Raw genomic sequence first — 22,618 nt, 5'->3', positions numbered from 1 at the left:
TCGAACAGCTGTTCGGGGCTTTGTGTGATAGTATATGTGGGTGCGTGAGTGTGCTTAACAAATCGGAAAATTAATATCAGATTTGTTGTAGATTAATTAAATGTAGATCTAAGCTCAAAGTGAAATAGTGCAATACAATCAGTTCCTAAGAATATGGCAGCATACGGCAAGTAATTTGCCGTTATATTCATTCAGTAGACCCAGTTATAATACGGAAACCCGAAAGCATTTCATTCATTGATCAACGTATTTGTACGTTTAGTATACGAGAAATACAATCAATCGCTTCTATATTACACTGGCCACATCAGTATTGTTTGCATTTGCGAAGCAGGTGGACGTTTTGTTTATTATTAACTGCCAGCGAAAGCAATGAATGAAGCACCTGAACAGAGCAAAAAGCGTCAAAAGACGGTAAGTGTTTGCACCTCATTTTTTGTCAGCTACCTGCATATTTGAACAAATGGGCCAGGGAAATACATAATGGTGGTCACGGAACCCCTCAAAAATGGGCTAAAGTTATATTTGAATAGCTGCCGCATTGGACAGGGGGTTTTAATGTATTGTCCTATATTCTGTTATGTACCTCGCAAAGTTGGCCTAAACCGAGCGTCATCAAATATGTACCGCATAATTGTTTCCTCTGTCAAAAAACACACGTAATACGTATTCTGTATAAAAAAATTATTTCAATGGAGAGGGTCAGCTTTATTTACCCTTTGGTATCTAACAGCAACACAAGTAGCCACATATATAATAATATGGCCCAAATAGATAAGAAATTAATTACAAAAAAAAAAAAAAAAACCGGAAAGACACGCACTTAGAAAAAAACCATGAGAAAGAGCTTATCAGCCGCTTAATCAAAGCTTATAATGTGTCAAGAAACGGTATAGCATGCGCTCAATTTAAATAAATGTTTTACCGACGCCAACAACTTGTTGACTTTGCAAAAACAAAAAAATGAAAAAAAATAAAGGTGCCTTAAGCAAAGGTAGAATTTGGGTGGAAACAGAATGTTAGCTTGAAAAACAATAAATAAATAAATTCCATATGGATACTTGAAGAGCCACGTGCTTCATTTATAAACATGCTGATTAAACATATAATTTCAATTGAAAAAATAGCTGCCAAATTTATTATTAATTATTTGTATATGTACTATTTATTATGAGCTGCTAAATTATTTATTTTGGCATATTTGAAGATATTTTTCATACAATAACAATAAGTTATTAATGTATTAAATTATTAATAAATTATATATACCATGAACATATACAGTAAATTTTTGTAGTCTGTTAAAACGTAATTTAATTTATTCAGTTAGTAAATAAATATGTGGAAAATGTCAGTATTCTTATATTTGTATATATAATCTATTAATAATCATTACTGTTTTAAAAATAATTAGTTCAAATAATTGCAGGAAAGGGCGCAAATAGTCTAATTTTCGGTGGTACAGAAAGATACTAAAGTTTAAACTTGTGTTTTATGCTAGAGGATATGCTTATCTTAACTATATTCCATGAAATGGAATGTAATGTAATCAATTGTATGTTTTATCTCAACAAAATAGGGTGATACAAATTTAATTTATATATATTCATATTTTGGAAAAACATTATATGTATGTAGACGAGGCGTTCGTCAGTCTGTCATCCGTTTGCAAACAGTTTATTGCCCCAAAGATAAGGTAAACGCAATGTTAAAACTTATGCAATATGCAATCAACTCGTTTTTTAGTGCTTGTACACTTGTTTTTTTATGACACACAGACAAACACATTTGTTTTAACTACTTGAAATTGAAAAGAAAGTGTATTTTTTTTTGTGGCCAAAGTAAATATGTTGTGGGCCAACCAAACAAATTGTTAACAACTTGAAATAGCTCTCCGGTTCCTTCTCTCTCACTCTATATCTCTCTCACACTGCCGTTGTTTTTTTTTTTTTTTTTTTTTTTTTTTTTTTTTTTTTTTTTTTGAGAAAATTTGGTCAGCTTTAGGTTGAATGACCACTGTAGTAAGCTAGCCGGCAAATCTTACTGATTTTGTTGTTGATGTTTTTGTATATGTAACAATTGTTTTGTATTTATTTTTATTTGGGTCATATTTTCAATGTGAACAATTGAATCATGTTCTTAACTTAATCAAATATATTTCTATATACATATACATACATGTTAAGCAATTATTATTGGCTTGTTAGTTCATATTGTATTGTTAAAGTGCTAATTCATATTTTTATTTGAACTTCAATTAACAACGATAAATGAACATCTTTAAGGTAAATATATGTATGTAGCCAAAAGATACAACAAACAAACAAAAAAATTAGTAGTATAATTTCTTCATATAATAAATGCATATAAATTAATAATAAATCCAGTAAAAAATACTATTCAGATCTATCCATCACTTTGATTGATGGTTGATCATTTTCTAATCTTACTTGATTCCACGGTATTTATCAACTCATCGCAAATGGCATTCTGGTTATTCCAGAGCATTTACTAGTCTTAAAGGATTTATACTTTCAGTTTATATGCTTTTACATCATTTGTTTGTTTTTTTTTTTCCGGTTTTTATTTTGCTGCGTGGCTTACCTAACGAAGTCGAAGTAAATGCAATTACAAAGTTGCTGTCATGTAAACTTTAATTAAATTAAACGTGAACTTGAGACATTTGTGCAACTCATGCAATCTTCAGTTAGGCACGAATGCTAATGGTGTTTGTATTTTGTGTTTGTAATTACTATTACGTAGTTCAAAACTATAAATCTAAGATGAATATATCAGTGGTTACGTTAGACTTCATTTAGCTTGGCGCTTGAGTTTTGGTATTTGCATAACTTAAACATTTCACTAGACAAATAGTTATAGATAAAAAAAAAAAAAATCAATATTAAAATATTTATAGGAGCTTTTATACATTTTTTTATTTTTATATATCTTGAAGATTTTATATTTATAATATAAAGATTGTTAAATATTTTATTTGAGAATATTCATATTTTATTTTCATGTTATATATAAGTGAATACAAACGAAAATTAACAAAATATTACAAAATAACAAATATATATAAAAGTCTCATTTCTTATCAAATCAGTAATTTCTCCTGGTACGAATTGCCGTCGGGAGACATTCGATTTGTGTTTTAGCGAATTCCTTTTCGTGCCAATAGTTGGCCAGCAAGCTATATGTATACATATATGTACATAATGTATATATGTTTACCAGTGTTCAGTTACGTTTTCCCACTTTTGGCTGCATTTAATCCACGCCACAACAGAGAAATATCAGTTGCAGTTTTGAGCTTCGTCGAGAAAGTTCAGCGGGTTTTGGCTTTTTTTTTATATTTCATATATTTTTTCTCATTTTTTGCGTTGAGGAAAAAAGTCAGCTCGAAAACTCTCACCTGTTTAATTATCAGAGTCTCGTTGCCTGTTTAGTGTCTGCTTTCTTTTTGTGTGCTATTTGGTTAAGACTCTACGGAAAATGTTTACAAAACGCGCCAATTTGCTCAAAAGTGAACACAAAAATATCAACAACAATAATAATAACAATAGCAATTGTTTATTAAATCATGAAAAGTGCAGTGAGTTGGTAAGTTTTTTTGTTGTTGTTTCTTTTGGTTTGTTTATATAAATATGTAAACAATTTCTAAATCGTGCCGAAGTCAAGTGGCAAAGGTCTTGGCATTGATTAGTTTTTTAACTCTCGACCTCTTAAAATAGTTGGCTAAAGTACGTGGAATGTTTACAGTTTTGTTATTTGGTTTGATTTCTGTAAGCTAGCAGATATTTATATACAAATTCGAAATACTCTAATATTAATATTATATAAAGTAGAAATAATATGAAATACATATTCATTCAATACAAGTCAATTTACGAGGTATCTTCTAGTTAGGCTGTTTTATTTAATGTTTATTTTTTAATTTTGCATTATACACAATTTGGTTTGCCAATATAATTTATATGGGGAGAAATTTGTTAGGCAAACTTAGGAATTTGTATTTTATTGCCTAAGCATAAAAAAATCTAATCAATTTGTATTTATTAAACTGTTCAACCAATATTCGTCAAGTAAATATTTTATTGACGTTTTCTAATATTTATTCACTATTTTTGTACTTTTTTTTTTTTTTTCTTTAATGCACTATTTTATGCTTGACTTGCTCTGAGAATCTTTGTTAAAAGAAAAACTTGTATTTAAAAATAAAAAATATAATTGTATTTTTAACTATTTAATAATGCCGGAATAATTCAACAGAAAAATAATAAAGAAGAAGAGAAGAAGAAAAATGGTTAAACAAATTGTTAAACATTCTTTCATAATAAAGTAAACACAACAAACGAAAAACAAAAATACATGAACGAAGACGGCTTGGCTTGGCAGATAGAAAACCGATCTTAAAACCAGATGGAACCGAGCCGAAAGTCAGACGAGCGTGAAGCACTCGGCTTGACGCTCTTTCTCTCTCAATAGCTCTCGGTGACTTAGTTCGGGTCGGGTCGACATATAACACGGTAAATATTTTATTAAAACTTTCAGTTCGCTTTCAGCGCTCGTTGCGTGAATATTTAACTGAGATCAATTTCCGCTCGATAAAATACCATCTTATATATATACACGCATCTATCTATTTCATTTCTTCGGCCAGTGCTCAAGTGCATCAAATATAACAAATTTCATTTAGCATCAAGCAGAGAAAGCTAAATCATGCCCAATCCGCCCATTGGATTTTTCCCTCATATCAAAAGAAGGGTATGCCTCAAGCTGTCAAGACGATTTAAGAGATCTGCGCTTGCGCACTCTAAGCTGTTTCATAAAAAGAACTGAAGTGCCTTGCAAAAAAATATAAAATGTGTTTAAGAATCAAGTTGACGTTAAGTGTGCCTTGACCTAAATTTAATTGCCAACAAAATCTAACTATTATAGAACTGAGTGCTGAGATGAAGGACGGCTCTTGCCTACCCTGTAGAAGGCGTAGTTAGACGGTGTTTGACTGACTATTTGAATGGAAGAAAAGTGATAAATATGTGGCAATATTTAATGCATACCAATTAAGCAATGTTTAATAGCAGTAAGGTGATTAATATGTGGAATGTATTAAAATATAAGTACATCAATTTATATTTTAATATGCTCTTTAAGCAATGTTAATTAAAAAATATATATATTTTTCTAAAGTCCAATAGAATCTTGAAAAGATTTTCTCTTTTTTCGTAATGAGCCACTTATTATTTGTCTTAAGGGAAAGGTGTATTGGTATAAGCTCCATGGACTGATCGTTCATTGAATGCCTTTGTAATGATTTGCTGTCATCTATCTATTGAATATGCACATACATATGTATATATAAATATACACATATGTGTATATGTTTATATATATCGTATCATTATCTCATATTCCCTCTGTGTAACAGCATTTGCGATTTTTCACACACGAGTTGGCGAGCTGGCGAGTGAGCCCGTCCAAGAGGGTCAACAAACTGTGCAGATTCAGCGAATCGAACGGCACAAATAGCGCCTTAGGGTCAAAATAAGAGTCTCAAACCTCTAGCCGATGTCGGGCATGAATATTAATTTATGTTAATTTCTCCAAATGCCCGCAGCAACGCAGAATTCCATTGTATTGGCATAACAATTTGATTTTGTTGTCTTTTGCAGTGCCTCCAGGTCGCAACGAATGTGACGGAACAGAAGCACCATGTCACCCGGGAGACGCGGGGCAGGAACCTGGGGCTGTGCCGCGGCTTTAGGGGCTGCACCGTCTGGCTAACAGGTATATAGCTAAGAATATTGGAATAATTAATTATATAATTATTATATTATATGTATCTCAGTCAACAGATCTTATTAATTTTGAATGCCAATAGTTTATTACCATCATTTCTAGCTTTATTTATAGCCAATCTTAACTTATACGTATATGCCATAATTTTGTTGTAGGTCTTAGTGGCGCTGGCAAAACTTCGATCGCCTTTGAGCTGGAAGCGTATCTGGTCTCGCGAGGCATTCCCGCCTATGGCTTGGATGGCGATAATATACGCACCGGCTTGAATAAGAATCTGGGCTTTACGCCGGCCGATCGGGAGGAGAACATACGGCGGGTGGGCGAGGTGGCTAAGTTGTTTGCTGACAGTGGCGTCGTAGCCATCTGCAGTTTTGTCTCGCCTTTTGCGGACGATCGCGAGATGGCCCGCAAGATACACAAGGATGCGGGACTAAAGTTCTTCGAGATCTTTGTGGACACGCCGTTGTCAGTGTGCGAAACGCGCGATGTCAAGGGGTTGTACAAGAAGGCACGCGAGGGTGTCATCAAAGGTTTCACGGGCATCACGCAGGAGTATGAGCGACCCCAGCACCCGGAACTGGTGGTCAGTACGCACGACTGCACGGTGCGCGAATCTACGCAGCAGCTCGTTGCGCTTCTGGAGCATGAGGGCATCATACCACGCTCTCTACGGGATGTGGATCTGCTGCCCGAGCTGTATCCCAGCGAGGCTAGCGAAGTGGAGGAGCTGAGGCAAGAGGCTAAGTCCCTGCCGGCGCTATCTATTAGCACCGTTGAGCTCCAATGGGTGCAGGTACTCTCTGAAGGCTGGGCTTATCCATTGCGTGGCTTTATGCGAGAGGACGAATATCTGCAGACGCTGCATTTCAATACGCTGCAGAGTGGCTTAGATGTTTCCTACCGCGAGAACCACTCGGTGCCCATCGTTCTCAGCGCCAGTGAAGCAGATAAGCAACGCCTGGAAGGAGAGGCAGCCATAACGCTGCACCACAAAGGTCAAGCGGTGGCCATACTTCGTCGCCCTGAGTTTTATTTCCAGCGGAAAGAGGAACGTCTGTGTCGTCAGTTTGGCACCAGCAATCCCAATCATCCGTACAGCAAACAGGTGTACGAGTCTGGCGAGTATTTGGTCGGAGGCGAGCTGTCGGTCATCGAGCGCATACGCTGGAAAGATGGTCTCGATCAGTATAGGCTGACGCCCAATGAGCTACGCTCCCGCTTCAAGGAGATGAATGCGGATGCTATCTTTGCCTTCCAACTGCGTAATCCCATCCACAATGGACACGCGCTGCTTATGCAGGACACCAAGCGGCAGCTGCTGGAGCGTGGATTTAAGCAGCCTGTGCTGCTGCTGCATCCACTTGGCGGCTGGACCAAGGACGATGACGTGCCTTTGCAGGTGCGCATGGCGCAGCATCAAGCGGTGCTCGATTCGGGAGTCTTACGGCGCGAGGACACCGTGCTGGCCATATTCCCATCGCCCATGATGTACGCCGGGCCCACTGAGGTGCAATGGCATGCAAAGGCGCGCATGAATGCGGGGGCCAACTTCTATATAGTGGGACGCGATCCGGCAGGCATGCCGCATCCCGACAAAGATGCTTATCCCGATGGCAATCTCTACGATGCAACGCACGGCGCACGTGTGCTCAAAATGGCTCAAGGATTAGACAGCATGGAGGTGAGTATAATACAAATCTCAACTGCAATGAATCGTAAACTAATTAAGTACAATACTCTCTTCCTTTCAGATCTTACCTTTTCGGGTGGCTGCCTATGACAAGTCCGCCAGCCGAATGGCGTTCTTTGAACCAGAACGCAAGGAACAATTCGAGTTTATTTCTGGCACCAAAATGCGCACACTGGCCAAAACCGGAGCCAATCCGCCCGATGGGTTCATGGAGCCGCAGGCTTGGAAAATACTCGCTACCTACTACCAGAATGTTCCGCAGGCGTAACCCGGAGCCCATCAAAAACAATCTTGAGGGCCGTCCCGCACAACAATTAGTGCAATTTTCTTTTCATGTCCTATATGTTTCCACTATTTGCATATTTTTATTATTATATATATTACGTTTGTTGTTCAATGTATGTATCTGAGACGCATATCCTAATACCTGTCTGGAGTCAACTTATCAGTCCCAATCTCTGTCTTTCTGTGTGTGCATGTGTTTTGCGAGTGCTCTTGGGAGTGTGTGTGATTTGCTCTGCTCCATTATTGTAATCTTACAATTAATTGTATTTACGCTTAAGTTTTCCAATTCTATGTTTTAATTTAAGAACTGATTTCAACAAATTAAAATGCATTTTCCAAATCTATGCATTTAATAAATGACTATCAAAATTTTTATCACAACTATGAAGAACTCCTGAGAATCTTACTCTTTCAGCGGCAGCTGCCTGCTACTTCTTAAATAAATATAAATGCTTTAAATAAAATAAAGGTAAGTGAATTGGTTATAGAGGGTCACAGAAATCTGCCGAAAAATTGTAAATTTGTAATAAATAATGCATTTTTGCACATGATTTATTTTATAAAATTGTATACGTTTAATAATTAATATTACAAGTACATACATAATTATTTAATTAATTAATATCAAATATGCATTTAGATTTAGTTATCAATTAATTTCACAATATGTATTTTACTGCTCTGCATTTATTCTTTATCTTCGCATTGTTTTTTTTTTTTCGTATTGCATATGCGCATATATTTTTTATTATTTCCATATACTCGCACAAATATTAACCATATTCATGGATTCCATTAAAGATTAACGGTATGTTTATTGACAATGTATTATGAAGCACCCGCAACTATTAGAACTTGCAATATCTAAGTGGATCGATATAAAAATTGTGCGTCTGAGTCTAAATTGCGTCCTGCGAACTGTGAGCCTTTCATGAGTTGTTTGATGTCGAACGAAAAGTGTAAAAATTAAATACAATTAACTATTTATAAATGAGCATAGATGTAGAGCAAACGGAAATGAAATATGTATACAATATAAGAATACATATATTTATTTTCTACTTTATTGTTTTGTCATTCTTTTACAAATCGTGAACAACCATGGCTTTCGACAGAAAATTTAAAAATTATACATGGAAAGTGCAAAGTATAGTAAAACGAAAACTGTAACCGATCGGAGCAAGGGCAGGGCGTGGGCGGGTTGTAATTTTGTTGTTGTTTCGTTAACCTTTCAGTTTCTTTACGCTACTCACAATGCTCGTATTATTATTTGCTTCTTTTTCCTTTTTTTACGTTTAATGAATATTATATGTGTATAGATGTATATTTATGCATATTTCGTACATCTCTTATCGCCATGTCTCGTTCGCATATACAATTTTATATCTGTTCTATTATTATATTATTATAATTATGTATTATTTCATTATGTTGCATATTCAGGGGTGTTTGCTCGCTTGGTTGTTGTTATTGGGACTTAACAGGAGTTAAGAAAACTACTACCACATACATTATCATTATTATTTCCACCATGCCGCATCAGTGCCACACGCACATTGCCACGTCAAAGCAAACTGCATCTCGACAGCCAACTATCCTTTGTTCGAATCTCTGTTAGTTTCAGCTGATGGCCGCCCTTCGGTGGATTGTTCGCCTCCTGCACAAGTAAATCAATTACATACTGTCATCATCTGGACTACGATTCTCGGCCACTTACCATTCTTTTTTCCGTTTTCGCTTTGATATCACTGGCTAGCGTGAGAAAAGCTTCTTCAACATTGATGCTTGCTTTCGCGGAGGTCTCCATGAATTTAATGCCATACTCAATGGCTAACTGTTCGCCACGTTCCTTTGAAACCTACAAAATAGAAGAGTTTTTCACATTTTTAGAATTATAAATTGAATTGCTCTTGATTGATAATTACCTGTCTCTTATCGTTCAGTTCGCATTTGTTGCCCAGCAGCATTTTCTCAACATCAGCTGCGGCATTCTCTTCGATATTTCGTATCCAGTTCTTGATATTCTCAAACGATTTCTCTTGTGTTATGTCATACACGAGCATAATGCCCATGGCACCTCTGTAATATGCCGTGGTGATCGTCCGGAATCGCTCCTGACCAGCAGTGTCCCTTCAATTATTTATAATTAATGCATTTATGATACAACAGAGTTATTTATTAATAACTTACCATATTTGCAATTTGATTTTCTTGTTATCCAATTCAATTGTTCTAATTTTAAAATCGATACCTGTGAAGACAAGAGAGAAGACACGTGATAAATAAAAGCAGCAATAAATTAGTTGAAACAAATTTTGGCAGCTGGTTTACTCTCCTCCATCTGTTAGAGAGATACATATGTACATAAACTAAGACAACAAAAGAGCGCAAGAGACAACAGTTGAAAATACGCAATTGATTCGAGACGTTGGCGTCGTTAAGTAAATAACCCAAATTGGAATTAGTGCAGGGAAATGTGCCAAATATATAAATAGACAAATTGATGAGCTCGTGCCATGTGTGTGGGTTGTGTCTCAGTGCTGCATCAAGTGGATAGAACCCCTCTCAATGAGACTTACTGTAAAGCGGATGCTTATCAGCGGCAACGACTTGACTTGAAGATAGTCCAAAAAGAAAATAGTCGATTGTGGTGCAATGACACTTGATTAAAGAAACACAAGCAATACCGATATCTATTACGTATACAAAATAATATCTCCACAAGTTTGGCCGTTTATTATACTTATGTTCGCTCGCAGCTCTATTCATACGTAATTGAAAATATACTATATTGGTCACTTTCTTTTTATATTTAGCTTTGCTTATAGTGCGTTGTTGCTGTTCCCCTTTGCACTACGTCCTTGTCCAAAGCACAACAACAACATCAACAATATAATTATGACAAATAACATTACTGAGAACAAAAAAAGAGCATACAAAATGAGTCACGTATTCGTGTATGTCTGTTTGTGTGCATGCTACTTACAGCTGAGCCAAGAGGCCAGATTGAGAGCATGAACATGAATACGCAAATGTATGTCTGTGTCTGTGTTTGTGCGATTGCTGCCCGGCAGCGTCGTAATTAATTAAAAAATTTCACAGAGCACAAGAGCGTAATCGAGATACAGAGAGAGAGAGAGAGCAATGTTGATTACTGAGGATGACGGACTGAGAGCTATTACTGATGATGTATGCACTTTGAAATGTTTGGTTTGTTGGCTCATGTGGATGTTGATATTGTTATTGTAGTTGTTGCCTCTCTGTGTTTTGTATACATGCTGGATATTGATAACACTTACCTATTGTAGATATAAACGTCGTATTGAAAGCATCCTCTGAGAATCGAAACAATATGCAGGTTTTGCCAACTCCAGAATCACCGATCAGTAGCAATTTGAACAGGTAGTCGTACGTTTTGGCCATTTTATTTCCTTTGTTGTATTTGTATGATTAAATCACAGTTTTGCTTAGGGTTGTGCCAGGTTCTTTTGATAAAGATAAAGATGCAGCTATTTGCTCTTTAGTTTCTTCTCTTCCTTTTTGGCGTTATCGTCCACGTCGATAACTGCTGGTGATGCTTTTGTTATATGGCGGTGGTTGGTAATCAGTGGTTTTCGATTAATATTACACACTATGTTAATGTCGGATATTAAATTACTATAACTGACTATTGCTGCTAGTGCTGCGGGCTAGTATTAATTTATATGTACGTAAGGGTATGTATAAAAAATTCATAGACGTAACCACACACAGCAGACACAAATAAACACACGCAAGCACGCACAGGTTTTTTCAGCTTTGACTGTGGTTTTCTTTTGTGTGTATGTCGAAAAATGGCGACGTAGTTTTAAGCACTTTAAATTGCAATGGTAAATGGACGCGCGCTGTTTTACACTTATATGTACTGCACTTGCAACTGTGTGCTGTGTTGTTGTTGGTTACACGTAAAAGTTACGCTTAATTATTGCTTTCTAATTACGCCCGAACAATAAATGATTGGTACGTAGCAGTGTTGTGTAGGACGAAAACGAAACGATTTATCGATAAGTAGTGTTGCTAACGCGCTGAGACAACTATTCAGCCAGCTTTTCGATTGTAATAAAACTGCCAAACAGCTGCTTATTTTCTAATTTCCCAAAGTTACAGTATTTTTATGTCATGCGCGTGGTCACACTTAACGCTGATAGTTAAAAAATATAAGCGAACGCGAAACTAGTAAAGCAATGAAAGTGTGACAAAAAAAAACAAAGTGTTTTACAAAACAAAATAAAAAAAAACTTGCAATTTGCATGTACATGACTCTGTGTCTGTGATTTACCCTCAAGGCCCGACAACGGCAACAAATAACATAAACAAATGTAAGAAGTGAAGTCACAAGACGACGAAGACGACGCCAGAGCAGCAGCACTCAAGAATTTGCCGTAGGCAAATATGGGTACAAAAGAATCTAAACATGCTTGCATCAGTTACGAGGATGCAGTCAAACGTGGTAAGTGTTAACGTCGAATATCCATAGGGACAGGTGCTATCAGAATTGCAGACAACAAAACATGGGGGGAAAATGGGTCATTCAAGTACTTAAGGTTCTAGAACAAAAACAATAATAATGGTCACCAATACAGCTATAATTATACTATCGATTCTACTGTGGTTCCCACTATACTTCCATGCTTTTATTGCTGCATTTTTGTTGCTGGACACTGCTAATTCTTTTCCTCTTTTTGTCTTATTCTATTGGGATTTTTTGTGCAAATTTCAGCTGTGTGTGTGTGTGTAACCGCTTGCATGTGTGTGTGTATGAGAATTTGCGTCGTCGCCATCAGTGACGTCACAATAGAAAAGCACAGCAACCGCGTTTTTCTCGTAGCGGGGGTAGGAATGTTGCTCTGAGACAAAGCAAAATTGCAGACAATGCATGCATTCAAACGAAAACAGAAAACTGTTAATATTTATTTTTGCTTCTCTCTCATAATTTAGAATCTGATGTACACGCAATGACGTTTAAGTTTTTGTTGACTTCTCCAATTTTCTCTCGCTTTGCATTGGCATTCATCTCGCTACTGTTGTTGTTGTTCCTGTTGTTCTTGTCACAGTTGTTGTCATTTTATGACCAGCAAAGAAAACGAACGTTACTGATAAGATGGCCCCGTCTACATATGTATGTACATACATATATACTACCTGTACCTGTATGGCCATATTTGTTGCCCAGGTGCGGGTGTCGATTGTTGACGTTGTTGTTGTAGCTGCTTTTATTGACACAAAGCTCACCAAGACCGGTTTGTTTCTTGTGAAAACGTATGCACGCCCAGTTCGGACCATTGTGGAAATGTTCCTGCCCCGAACACTCCCCCTATGTCCCTCTGTCTCTGTTTGAAATGCACATCATAATGCAATGCAATGCAGAAATTTCTGTCAATACAGCAAAACAACAACAAAAACCAGCTATGAAATACCGTTGGTCGCGTGACGTCGCAAAGTAAATAATTCTTTGCAATCACAAAATTATTCCGCATTGCCTTTCATGCTCAATTAGTGATTATGAATTGCTGCCTATGTTTAACTCGCACCGACATTGCCACGCCCAGTAATTCAAGTCGCCCCTTCTCAGAACTCTATTAAAAAAAGTACTTTATTGTATAGTTAATTGATTACGTGTATTACGCTTGGAGAGCGTTTTGTTTGCTTGGTTTTTGGTTCTGTTTGCTAGTTTTAACGTAGTGATTTATAATTACCTTAACGTTTGAGCACACACATAATGAGAGGGCCTATGCCTGACTCCCGACGGTATACATACACTGCAGTTGGGATTTATATATATTTGTATATGACTAAGCACTTCTCAAATAACGAGTTTACACTTAATTCCAATTGAATGTGCGAAATTTTTTACATATATAATTATACGAATTATAAGCTATTCTCTTCCCGGCTAAAAATAAATTTATATAAGTATTTAAAGCTTATTGGTAAAGATAATATGTTACTGATAAAAACCGAATGGTGCAAAGTATTATTAAAATATTATTTATAATATATTATCTCTGCTATTCAAGAATTAAATTACCCAATAAGAATTCCTGCAATAGACACAATTTGCAATTCGTGCATGTCTCAATTTGCAAGTTCTCTGGTAGAAAGTAAAAATGATCTAAATTTAAATTAGTTTAGCAGTAATATTTGCGGCAATATGGATTAACCCATTCATGTGTGTTCTATTTATAATTCAAGCGATATTAATCTGTTATTTAATTTAAACAGTTAGCGACGCCGAGCTGCGGCGTCTTAAAGATGCCTTCAAGAAATCAGCGGGCGTGGGTCGACTCTACCTCAGTCGCAATGCATTCCAGCAGGATGTGCTCTGCGAGGGAGTCCCACCTAAGATTACGGACATGCTGTATACTGCCTGTGGCGGCACACAGCGCGGCATATCCTTCAAGGACCTGCTGTGCGGCCTGGTGCTAATCACTCGCGGCACTCAGGAGGAGAAAACAAAGTAAGTAGATTCCAATAAACACATAATTGTTAAAATAATTAATAATGACTTATGCCATCGGTAGATTTCTGTGGAACCTTTACTGCAATGACGCTGGCACCTACATTATCAAATCTGATTATGTGCGCAACGTGAACCTGGCCCCCTTCGAAAGCGTGTCCTTGTTTGCCCAAGGCGAACGTGTCAACTTTGAGCAGTTCCAGGAATGGATAGTCAAGCATCGCAGTGCGACAGTCCTGTCCAAGTGGCTGCTTGCCGACAATTGTGTCAGCCTTACCTCCGAACTAGAGACGCCCACCTTCTATCAGAGTCTGGCCGGGGTTACGCATCTAGAGGAAAAGGTGAGCTATGTTAGATCCGTAATTTGCTAGATATTAAACAATGTATTGTTGAAGCATTTACTAAATTTACCAATTGGTTATAGGATATTGGTGACTTAGAGAAGGAGTTCTGGCGCTTGAAGAACACGTCGCAGAATGGCCAAATCGATTTACAATTTTTGGGACCGCTTATTAGTCCACCGATACCCAAGAATGCGCTTGCCGGTCTCTTTAATGCCTTTGATGAGAATCGTGATGGCCACATCGATTTCAAGGAGCTCTGCTGTGGCGTAAGTGCCGCCTGTCGTGGACCCGGTGTGGAGCGCACCCGCTGTAAGTGACCCTGTAAACAGTGCTTACTCAGGCTGATCCATTTCTTTGCATTCGACAGTCTGCTTCAAGATCTTCGACGTAGATCGCGATGGTGTTCTCAATCACGAGGAGACGCTGCAAATGATCAACGTGCTGTTATTCGTTGCCAAGGAAAATCGCGATGCGCAGCAATTTAAGGACTTAACCAAGCAGCATGTGATCAGTGATCTGCTGGAGTTTGCCCAGCGCAGGAGTCCAGATGGCACGCCCAGCACACTTACTCGAGACAATGTTTCGCTGACAGCAGAGGATTTCATGATATGGAACGTGCAGGGCGGTCTACGGCTAATGCAGCCACTGCTGGACCTCATCTTCGAGCTGTGCCACATAGTGTTTGGTCTGTGGCCGCAATGCAAGCACATGGAGTACGATATTGTCCGCGGCTGGTTGCAGCGCGAAGAGCGACGCCCCTACCGAGTTGGCCAGTTCTGGTATTTGATATCACGGGACTGGTGGCTCACCTGGATGCAGTACACGCAGCACACGTCTCAAACATGCGACTACTGCAAGCGGACTGCTAGCCAGCGAAGCACTGTTGATGAAGCGCTCGTCTGTGACGAAAGCTTCAATACGCACAGCCTCGAGCAACACGATAGTTATTCACTGGGATCTGTATCCGGTAGCAGTGGCATCTCGGCCGGCCGGCACTGTGGTCAACACCGCCCGGGTCCTATTGATAATAGCAATTTAATTACCACCAATCCCTATCGCAACGTACGCACTCTGACCGGCGAAGGCGGGCATCTGAAGCGCGATACGCCGCTTGTACAAAATCACGACTTTGAGTTGGTGCCGAAGTCGCTATGGAAAGCGTTGAATCGTTGGTATGGCGACAATCTACCGCTTCCTAGACAGGTAAGCAGCTGATCGGTGTTCCTTTCTTGAGTTAAGCTCCATTTATTCTCTTGCAGGTGATACAACCACCAAATTCCGAGGTAGAGCTAGAGCTGTATCCACTGAATCTACGCATACTGCTGCACCAGGTGCAGACTGCGCCTAATGGCAGCGGCGTAGGCACACAAATTACCAGCTGGGGCTCAACAACTAGCGGTGGCTACGGCGTTTTGGCGTCTGGCGGCGGCTATGCGGCCATTGCAGCCAGTAGCGTGCCTCAACCGCCCAAGCGTTATTTGGCGTATACGGCTTCATTTAGCCGGCTGGCCACAGTGCGTCAAGTGGGAGAGTTCCTGTGCGAACAGCTGCGCCTGAAGCCGGAGGATATACGACTGTGGCATGTGCCGCCGTCGAGCGCATCGCTGGATAATAGTGCCATACTGTTGGAGGAGGATACCATGTGCCTAAAAGAGCTGCTGATACGTGACAACGATCAGCTGCTGCTAGAGATACGTAACAAAGATCTTACCTGGCCCGAGGAGCTCAGCTCGCTGGCCAGCACGCAAAGCGGACAAGCTGGTGTCGGTCCTGGCGACCGGAGGCGTCTAACGCGCAGCTCCATCATGTCCGTGCACGCACCAGGGGCCACTGGGCTGCATAATCTGGGCAACACCTGTTTCATGAATGCGGCACTCCAAGTGCTCTTCAATACCCAGCCGCTGGCCCAATACTTTCATCGTCAGATGCACCGCTTCGAATTGAATGCAGCCAACAAGCTGGGCACACGAGGCCAACTAGCCATGCGCTATGCGGAGCTACTCAAGGAGGTGTGGACGGCAACGACACGCTCTGTGGCTCCGCTAAAGCTGCGCTTCTGTGTGAACAAACATGCGCCACAGTTCGCTGGCGGTGGGCAGCACGATTCGCAAGAGCTGCTTGAATGGCTGCTCGATGCGCTGCACGAGGACCTAAATCGCGTGATGGAAAAGCCGTATAGCGAGCTGAAGGACTCTGATGGCAGGCCCGACAAGATTGTTGCGGCCGAGGCATGGTCCCAGCATCACGCGCGTAATCAATCCATAATCATAGATCTCTTCTATGGACAGCTGAAGTCAAAGGTCAGCTGCCTGGATTGCGGTCACGAGTCAGTGCGATTCGATCCATTCAGCTTGTTAAGTCTACCCCTGCCCGTGGAAAACTACGTGTATCTAGAGGTGTTGGGTAAGTCGATTACAGCTTCCGTCTATAAACTCAATATCATTCCCTGTCCATATATTTACAGTAATCCTCTTGGATGGCAGTGTGCCAATTAAGTACGGCCTGCGGCTTAACTCGGAGTGTAAGTACGGCGATTTAAAGCATAAGCTGGCCACGTTGTGCCCGCTGCAACCAAGCCTCATGCTGGTTTGTGAGATCTGGAACTCGCAGATACGCCAGGTGGTTGGCGATGAGGAGAAGCTACGCACACAGAGCTCTAAGGATCTATACGTGTATCAATTGCCGGAGCAAAGCAGTGTAAGAACGCGCTCCAATTCAGCGCTCAGCATGCACATTGAACAGGGTCTCAAAGACATTCAGCGCAGCTCTGGTAATTGAAGTGTAGTTCCCTAAGATTAGAATCCAGCTGACATGAATCTGTCCCTTGTAGCGCTCATTACAACACAGGACTCACTGTCATCGCTTAGCACTCTACAGACATCGAATCGATCATCGTCACGTGCCATCTGCAATGGGCACATCAGTGATGGGCTGGACCCAGCTGGTCCTGATGGAGGCCATGAGCTAACCAAATACAGCAATCTTAACACTAACACCAGCGGCGGCAGCGTCGGCCACGTGCACGAACTGCAACCAGATGATGCCGGAAAGGTAAGCCGGTGCTTTGGAAAGAGAGAGTGCATGCCCCACAGTCTTTTTTGCTTCAAGGTATGGCTTCTAAACTATATTAACATACACGTATTTAATATGTTAGATTCATGGACCCGTTCGAGGGTTGCATTCAAAATGATATTTTGTAAAATTCCCCAATTGCCTAGGATAAACTCGCTCCAGCGACGACCCCTGCAAAATGAAGATTATCAAGATTTTCAAACCAATATTCCGGCGTAACTGGCATTCATTTTCGCCCCCCTCCGTCTATTGTCGATATCGAACAGAAATCTATATATATTAAATACAAATATGTTAAAAGAACAGTTGCCGTTTCAGTTTCTGTTTGGTTTGTGGGCCACCTACCTAGTATAATGTACACCCTCCCACACCTGTCTAAACTTCTAATTGTTCTTTGATTTCGTACGCACTTATTCAACTAGTCTAAATCTCTGAGTATATATATATTTCCGTATCTTGTAGTTTATTGTTATTTCTATTCTCCTCCTAATACTAATACACACACATATTTAATTTGTTGATGGCTGTAATCAAATACCTTTTGTACATTTTTGCTTAAACTATTTCTAATAATACAGACACTCACCAAGTAGCTTCTACCGTTACCGTAACCGTTATCGTTGCCGTTGCCACTATCGATTATCGTTACATCGAGTATGCAAAATTTATGATTTAACTGTACCCGTTCCTTTGTACATTTGCCTTCGTCATCCAAGGTCATCCAAGTACAAGAAGTAGGCTTTTCAATTGTATGCAGGGGTGATTCACTATAATTTATAATTCCAAATCTTTAATTTGCTAATCGTATTATTCATTCCGTAAACCTTTTGTTAATTTCAATCTTGAACCTATTTCACTAGAGATAAATATGTCTTTCAAAATAATTCACATTTCTCTCGAATCATCCTTTTCTGTACACATTGCAAATGCTATTTATTCTACTCATTCCCACCACAGAAACCAACTACCAACTATGCCAACTAATGAATTAAAGTACTATTTTTAATCTTTGCTCTTATAAAGTATATCAATTATATAGCAGCTAATTTTGAACACCCGCAATAAAACAATAATTTCCGATTTTTGTAGATTTTTGAGCGTTTATCCTAGTTTATAAAATTATTGCCCTTAATCGAGTAGTAATTGTTAATTGTTTAAATTCCATGAGCTTTAAAATACACACACACACACAATCACTCACACACTTACATAAATGTTAGCTACGCACAACTAATGCAAACTTCCGGTCACCTCCATTGAACCGTCCGCCACAGGAGTCGCTGATTCTCAGCTGCAGCCCGGAGAACACATTTATGGACGATGCGGCCGCACAGCAGAAGCGGATCTCATCCACCAAGCTGCTGCACACGGAGAGCAACACCAGCTCAGTCTCGTATACGAATCACTCTGGCGAGAACTCCATGGAGAGTTCATTAACGGAGCCGATGCCCGTGGCGGAACTGGCTGCCAGCCGACATGGCAGCAACAGCGATGACGGCTCCTCCTATCGCACGACCAACGAGCAATCGAGTGGCCGGAGCACAGCTCATACTCTGGGCGTCAATAGCTTTGACCGTGACGCAGACGTTGATGATGATGATGCCGTGGATAACGACGACAACGACGACGACGATGACGATGAGGACGGGCAGATGGAAGGCGAGGAGCCGGATCAGCAAATAACCACTTCACAGCCGGAAAGCACGAGCGGCAATCAAACCACCAGCGGCGTGTACTCGCGCCGCTCCTCGCAGCCCTACAAGGTGGGCAAATATCTTGTGGCTGTTCACCGGAAAATCACGCGCCACGACAGCTACTTCCTCTCCTACCACAAGACCCGGCCCAGCCTGTTTGGCGTGCCGCTGCTAATACCGAACTGTGATGGTGGCACCCACAAGGATCTGTACTGCGCCGTCTGGCAGCAAGTTAGCCGCCTCCTGAGTCCCCTGCCAGCCACCACCGAACAAGCTAATCATGCTGCCGACTGGTAACTATGCTCACGTCCTCCCCAATAACTATTCTAAGCCATCAATTCTCTGTTACAGCGATGACAGCCTCGGCTATGATTTTCCCTTCACACTGCGCGCTGTCAAAGCGGACGGCCTGACCTGCGCGATTTGCCCCTGGTCCAGCTTCTGTCGCGGCTGCGAAATACGCTGCAACAATGACTATGTGCTCCAGGGCGCCATGCCTCCCATCAGCTCTATGGCCAGTAAGTTACCATGAATCTGTGGATGAACCTTAGTCTCTAGCTACTAATCCTTCTAGATAACGTAGGCGCCCCACAAATGAACGCTAAATGCCCATCGCTACCAAATCTGGAGGCCAAGCGTACAACGGAGTACACCACATCGCTGTCCTACACACCAACAACAAAATATTTTGAAGACTTTACCATCGCCATCGACTGGGACCCAACCGCCTTGCATTTACGTTACCAGAGCACCTTGGAGCGCGTAAGTGAACCGCTTTGAATGAGGATATATTTGTATATGTAAATTGGTTCATTTGTAATCAGCTTTGGGTCGACCATGAGACCGTTGCGATATGCCGGCGGGAGCAAGTGGAACCCGTTGATTTGAATCATTGTTTGCGTGCCTTCACCTCCGAGGAGAAGTTGGAACAGTGGTACCACTGCAGCTACTGCAAAGGCAAGAAGCCAGCGACGAAGAAGTTACAAATATGGAAGTTGCCCCCCATTTTGGTAAGCGATTCTGCCCTCCATTTTGGCAGATCGTATCTGACCTATTCTTCCTTTTGTTCCTCCTGCTTAGATTGTCCATTTGAAGCGCTTCAATTGTGTCAACGGCAAGTGGGTAAAGTCCCAAAAGGTGGTGCACTTTCCCTTCGATGACTTTGACCCCACGCCCTATTTGGCGTCGGTGCCACAGGAGACCATACTGCGGCACAAAGAGCTGCTGGAGTTGAAGCGAGAATTGGCAAGCGCCAGCAATGACGTTCCTAGCGAACTGGATGAAGTCGATGCCACCGACAAAGCAGGCGGAGATGTGCCTCCTCCCGCCGAAAAAGCAGAAGACGAAAAGGAGGGCGCAGCAAAGGAAACGCCGCTAGCCTCTGGGTGTGTGCTGCGCCAGAGCAAGTCGACCAATTCAGCCAGACGACAACGGCTCATTTCCACGAGTCTTACAAAGACGCCTATTGTTGATGGGGAGTTCGAGGACTATCATCAGCACAAGCTACACGCTGATGTTGATAAATTCGATCCCAAGTACAAGCTATACGCCGTGGTGGTAAGTCCTATCGAACTATAAAACTATTGATGAGACATGATGCAATGATGCTTTGTTTTCACAGTCGCATTCTGGCATGCTGAACGGTGGTCACTACATTTCCTATGCAGCAAACACAACTGGTTCCTGGTATTGTTACAATGACAGCTCCTGTCGCGAAATATCGCAAAAGCCGAACATAGATCCGAGCGCTGCATACTTGCTATTCTATGAGCGCCAGGGTCTCGACTACGAGCCCTACCTGCCCAACATAGAGGGACGGCCGCTGCCCAACGTCGGCAACCTGCAGTTGGATGCGGATGAGTCGGAGAGAGAGAAACTATGCACAATATCATAATATTGTCTATTTCTATTGTTGAAAACTGCAGGAAGCGGTACTACAGGCTTAGGGCTTAAGGCTATGATGGAAGTTCTTCAATCGCTTGTGTTTAATTTGGTATATAATCTAAGTGAGTGTGTGTTTGTACGTGTACGTATGCGTGAGTGCTTGTGTTTCTTTTTGTTTGTTATTTACTATTCTAAGCTGATTTGCTGTTCTAGTTTAAGTTAACCACAATGTCTAGTTTTAGATCCAAACATGCTTGAAGTTTTTTGTTGTTGTGAGCAGTCGCACATTCGCGTCGCAAATGTGATTTTGTTTAATGTACCATATTCCATACCATATGTACCATACAATGCTATATATTATTATTATTATTATTATTATACAACTATATGTGTAATTTCAAACTTAGTTCGCATATAATTATTGTTTTTGTCAGTCTATTATTAGATTATTTAATGGCGAGGTGTGTTTGTTAAATTTGTTTATTATTCTTTTTTTTTTTTTTAATTATTCATAATTTTTCTTTTGTTGTAATTCGTGTTATGTATTAGGCCAACAGAGCCCGCTTGTAATTAATTCTAATTACTCGTATTTGTATATGCATATACAAAGTATGTAATTCCATTTATTTGTAATTATTGTAAATATTGAAATGGAGAACGATATTGCGACAAAGAGATCGAAATGACCATGCTCGGTGAATGGCTCGTCAAATGTTGTCGAAACCTTGATATTAATTAGCAATATTTTATTAGACAGAGACGCTACGAATGAAACACCCAGAAATCGCACTCATTTCAACAATGAGCCCCACTCATATTTCAGCGATCTGTGTTGCGCTTATCAGATGACTTCATTATGTTGAATAACATTGTATTTGATATTTACAAATTGCATATATACATATACATATATATATATATATACATACAAACTTAACTAATTTATACTTATATAATATTAATACACAGCAACAAAGTTACGAGTATCAAATCAAATAAAAGTCTGTCGCTTGAAAATTTTGGATCTATTTTATACCCAAGGGCGGATGAACTTCCAATATGTGAATAAGAATAGTCAAATTTATGAAAAGCTTCTCAGTTAACCCTCAATACGTAAAGAAAAACACGCCAATTGTTATTTTGGTTTGCAATGGAATCGGATTTTTTATTGTATTGTATTGTATATGTAGCCATATAAAATTAATTCAAGTAGCAGGTAAATAAGCATTTAATATAATTGTCATTTTAGTCAATCGGCCGGAAGCAGCCGAAATTCATTATTTATAGAATACGGTAAGTTGTGAGCGGTTAATTAATTTCATATCATTGCAAGAGTTTTTTGATAAAT

The 22,618-nt window shown here is 40.0% G+C and overlaps 3 protein-coding genes and 1 long non-coding RNA gene across 9 annotated transcripts; 2 read left to right on the top strand and 2 right to left on the bottom strand.

The window, feature by feature from the left end:
• The first annotated feature begins 21 nt into the window (after window positions 1-21).
• On the top strand, window positions 22-8,161 carry Papss (3'-phosphoadenosine 5'-phosphosulfate synthase). Of its 3 annotated transcripts, none has more exons than XM_018101216.3 (4): window positions 22-414; window positions 5,679-5,793; window positions 5,961-7,486; window positions 7,557-8,161. In XM_018101216.3, the coding sequence occupies exons 1-4, from the start codon at window positions 373-375 to the stop codon at window positions 7,761-7,763; spliced, it is 1,890 nt and encodes a 629-aa protein (XP_017956705.1). In that variant the 5' UTR covers window positions 22-372; the 3' UTR covers window positions 7,764-8,161. The 3 variants fall into 3 exon arrangements, with proteins under 3 accessions (XP_017956705.1, XP_089116726.1, XP_017956704.1); XM_089260600.1 differs by lacking the exon at window positions 22-414 and adding an exon at window positions 3,296-3,606; XM_018101215.3 differs by lacking the exon at window positions 22-414 and adding an exon at window positions 4,413-4,770.
• A 170-nt stretch (window positions 8,162-8,331) lies between these two features.
• Rab8 (RAS oncogene family member Rab8) lies at window positions 8,332-11,792 on the bottom strand. Of its 2 annotated transcripts, none has more exons than XM_018101223.3 (5): window positions 11,080-11,792; window positions 9,971-10,031; window positions 9,706-9,910; window positions 9,498-9,638; window positions 8,332-9,437 (listed from the first exon to the last, which is right to left on the bottom strand). In XM_018101223.3, the coding sequence occupies exons 1-5, from the start codon at window positions 11,201-11,203 to the stop codon at window positions 9,345-9,347; spliced, it is 624 nt and encodes a 207-aa protein (XP_017956712.1). In that variant the 5' UTR covers window positions 11,204-11,792; the 3' UTR covers window positions 8,332-9,344. The 2 variants fall into 2 exon arrangements, with proteins under 2 accessions (XP_017956712.1, XP_089116727.1); XM_089260601.1 differs by lacking the exon at window positions 11,080-11,792 and adding an exon at window positions 10,112-10,136.
• A 162-nt stretch (window positions 11,793-11,954) lies between these two features.
• Usp32 (Ubiquitin specific protease 32) lies at window positions 11,955-21,887 on the top strand. 2 transcript variants are annotated; one of them, XM_018101212.3, is made up of 14 exons: window positions 11,955-12,269; window positions 14,042-14,276; window positions 14,341-14,617; window positions 14,701-14,929; window positions 14,988-15,823; window positions 15,880-17,023; window positions 17,085-17,390; window positions 17,451-17,728; window positions 18,967-19,679; window positions 19,738-19,904; window positions 19,961-20,148; window positions 20,211-20,396; window positions 20,467-20,943; window positions 21,008-21,887. In XM_018101212.3, the coding sequence occupies exons 1-14, from the start codon at window positions 12,212-12,214 to the stop codon at window positions 21,278-21,280; spliced, it is 5,367 nt and encodes a 1,788-aa protein (XP_017956701.1). In that variant the 5' UTR covers window positions 11,955-12,211; the 3' UTR covers window positions 21,281-21,887. The 2 variants fall into 2 exon arrangements, with proteins under 2 accessions (XP_017956701.1, XP_017956702.1); XM_018101213.3 differs by having other exon boundaries at window positions 11,956-12,269; window positions 17,451-17,671.
• LOC149091484 (uncharacterized) lies at window positions 12,716-13,474 on the bottom strand. Of its 2 annotated transcripts, none has more exons than XR_016196888.1 (2): window positions 12,962-13,474; window positions 12,716-12,863 (listed from the first exon to the last, which is right to left on the bottom strand). It is a non-coding gene; the product is annotated as an uncharacterized LOC149091484 (long non-coding RNA). The 2 variants fall into 2 exon arrangements; XR_016196889.1 differs by having other exon boundaries at window positions 12,968-13,474.
• Window positions 21,888-22,618: the final 731 nt, after the last annotated feature.

The sequence above is a fragment of the Drosophila navojoa genome, chromosome 4, assembly GCF_054131105.1.
Source record: "Drosophila navojoa isolate 15081-1374.11 chromosome 4, UAZ_NAV_1.0, whole genome shotgun sequence".
In the NCBI taxonomy this organism is placed as follows: domain Eukaryota; kingdom Metazoa; phylum Arthropoda; class Insecta; order Diptera; family Drosophilidae; genus Drosophila; species Drosophila navojoa.
Note: the sequence above shows the minus strand (reverse complement) of the source record. Positions and strands in the feature narration are given on the sequence as shown.

Coding starts and splice junctions, on each gene's coding strand:
- Papss (XM_089260600.1), top strand. CDS start 3,499: ATGTTTACAAAACGCGCCAATTTGCTCAAAAGTGAACACAAAAATATC. Junction 3,607..5,678: donor ATGAAAAGTGCAGTGAGTTG/GTAAGTTTTTTT, acceptor TGTCTTTTGCAG/TGCCTCCAGGTCGCAACGAA. Junction 7,487..7,556: donor AAGGATTAGACAGCATGGAG/GTGAGTATAATA, acceptor TCTTCCTTTCAG/ATCTTACCTTTTCGGGTGGC.
- Rab8 (XM_018101223.3), bottom strand. CDS start 11,203: ATGGCCAAAACGTACGACTACCTGTTCAAATTGCTACTGATCGGTGAT. Junction 9,911..9,970: donor AAAATCAAATTGCAAATATG/GTAAGTTATTAA, acceptor AAATAATTGAAG/GGACACTGCTGGTCAGGAGC. Junction 9,639..9,705: donor AACTGAACGATAAGAGACAG/GTAATTATCAAT, acceptor TCTATTTTGTAG/GTTTCAAAGGAACGTGGCGA.
- Usp32 (XM_018101212.3), top strand. CDS start 12,212: ATGGGTACAAAAGAATCTAAACATGCTTGCATCAGTTACGAGGATGCA. Junction 14,930..14,987: donor CGGTGTGGAGCGCACCCGCT/GTAAGTGACCCT, acceptor TGCATTCGACAG/TCTGCTTCAAGATCTTCGAC. Junction 15,824..15,879: donor ATCTACCGCTTCCTAGACAG/GTAAGCAGCTGA, acceptor ATTCTCTTGCAG/GTGATACAACCACCAAATTC.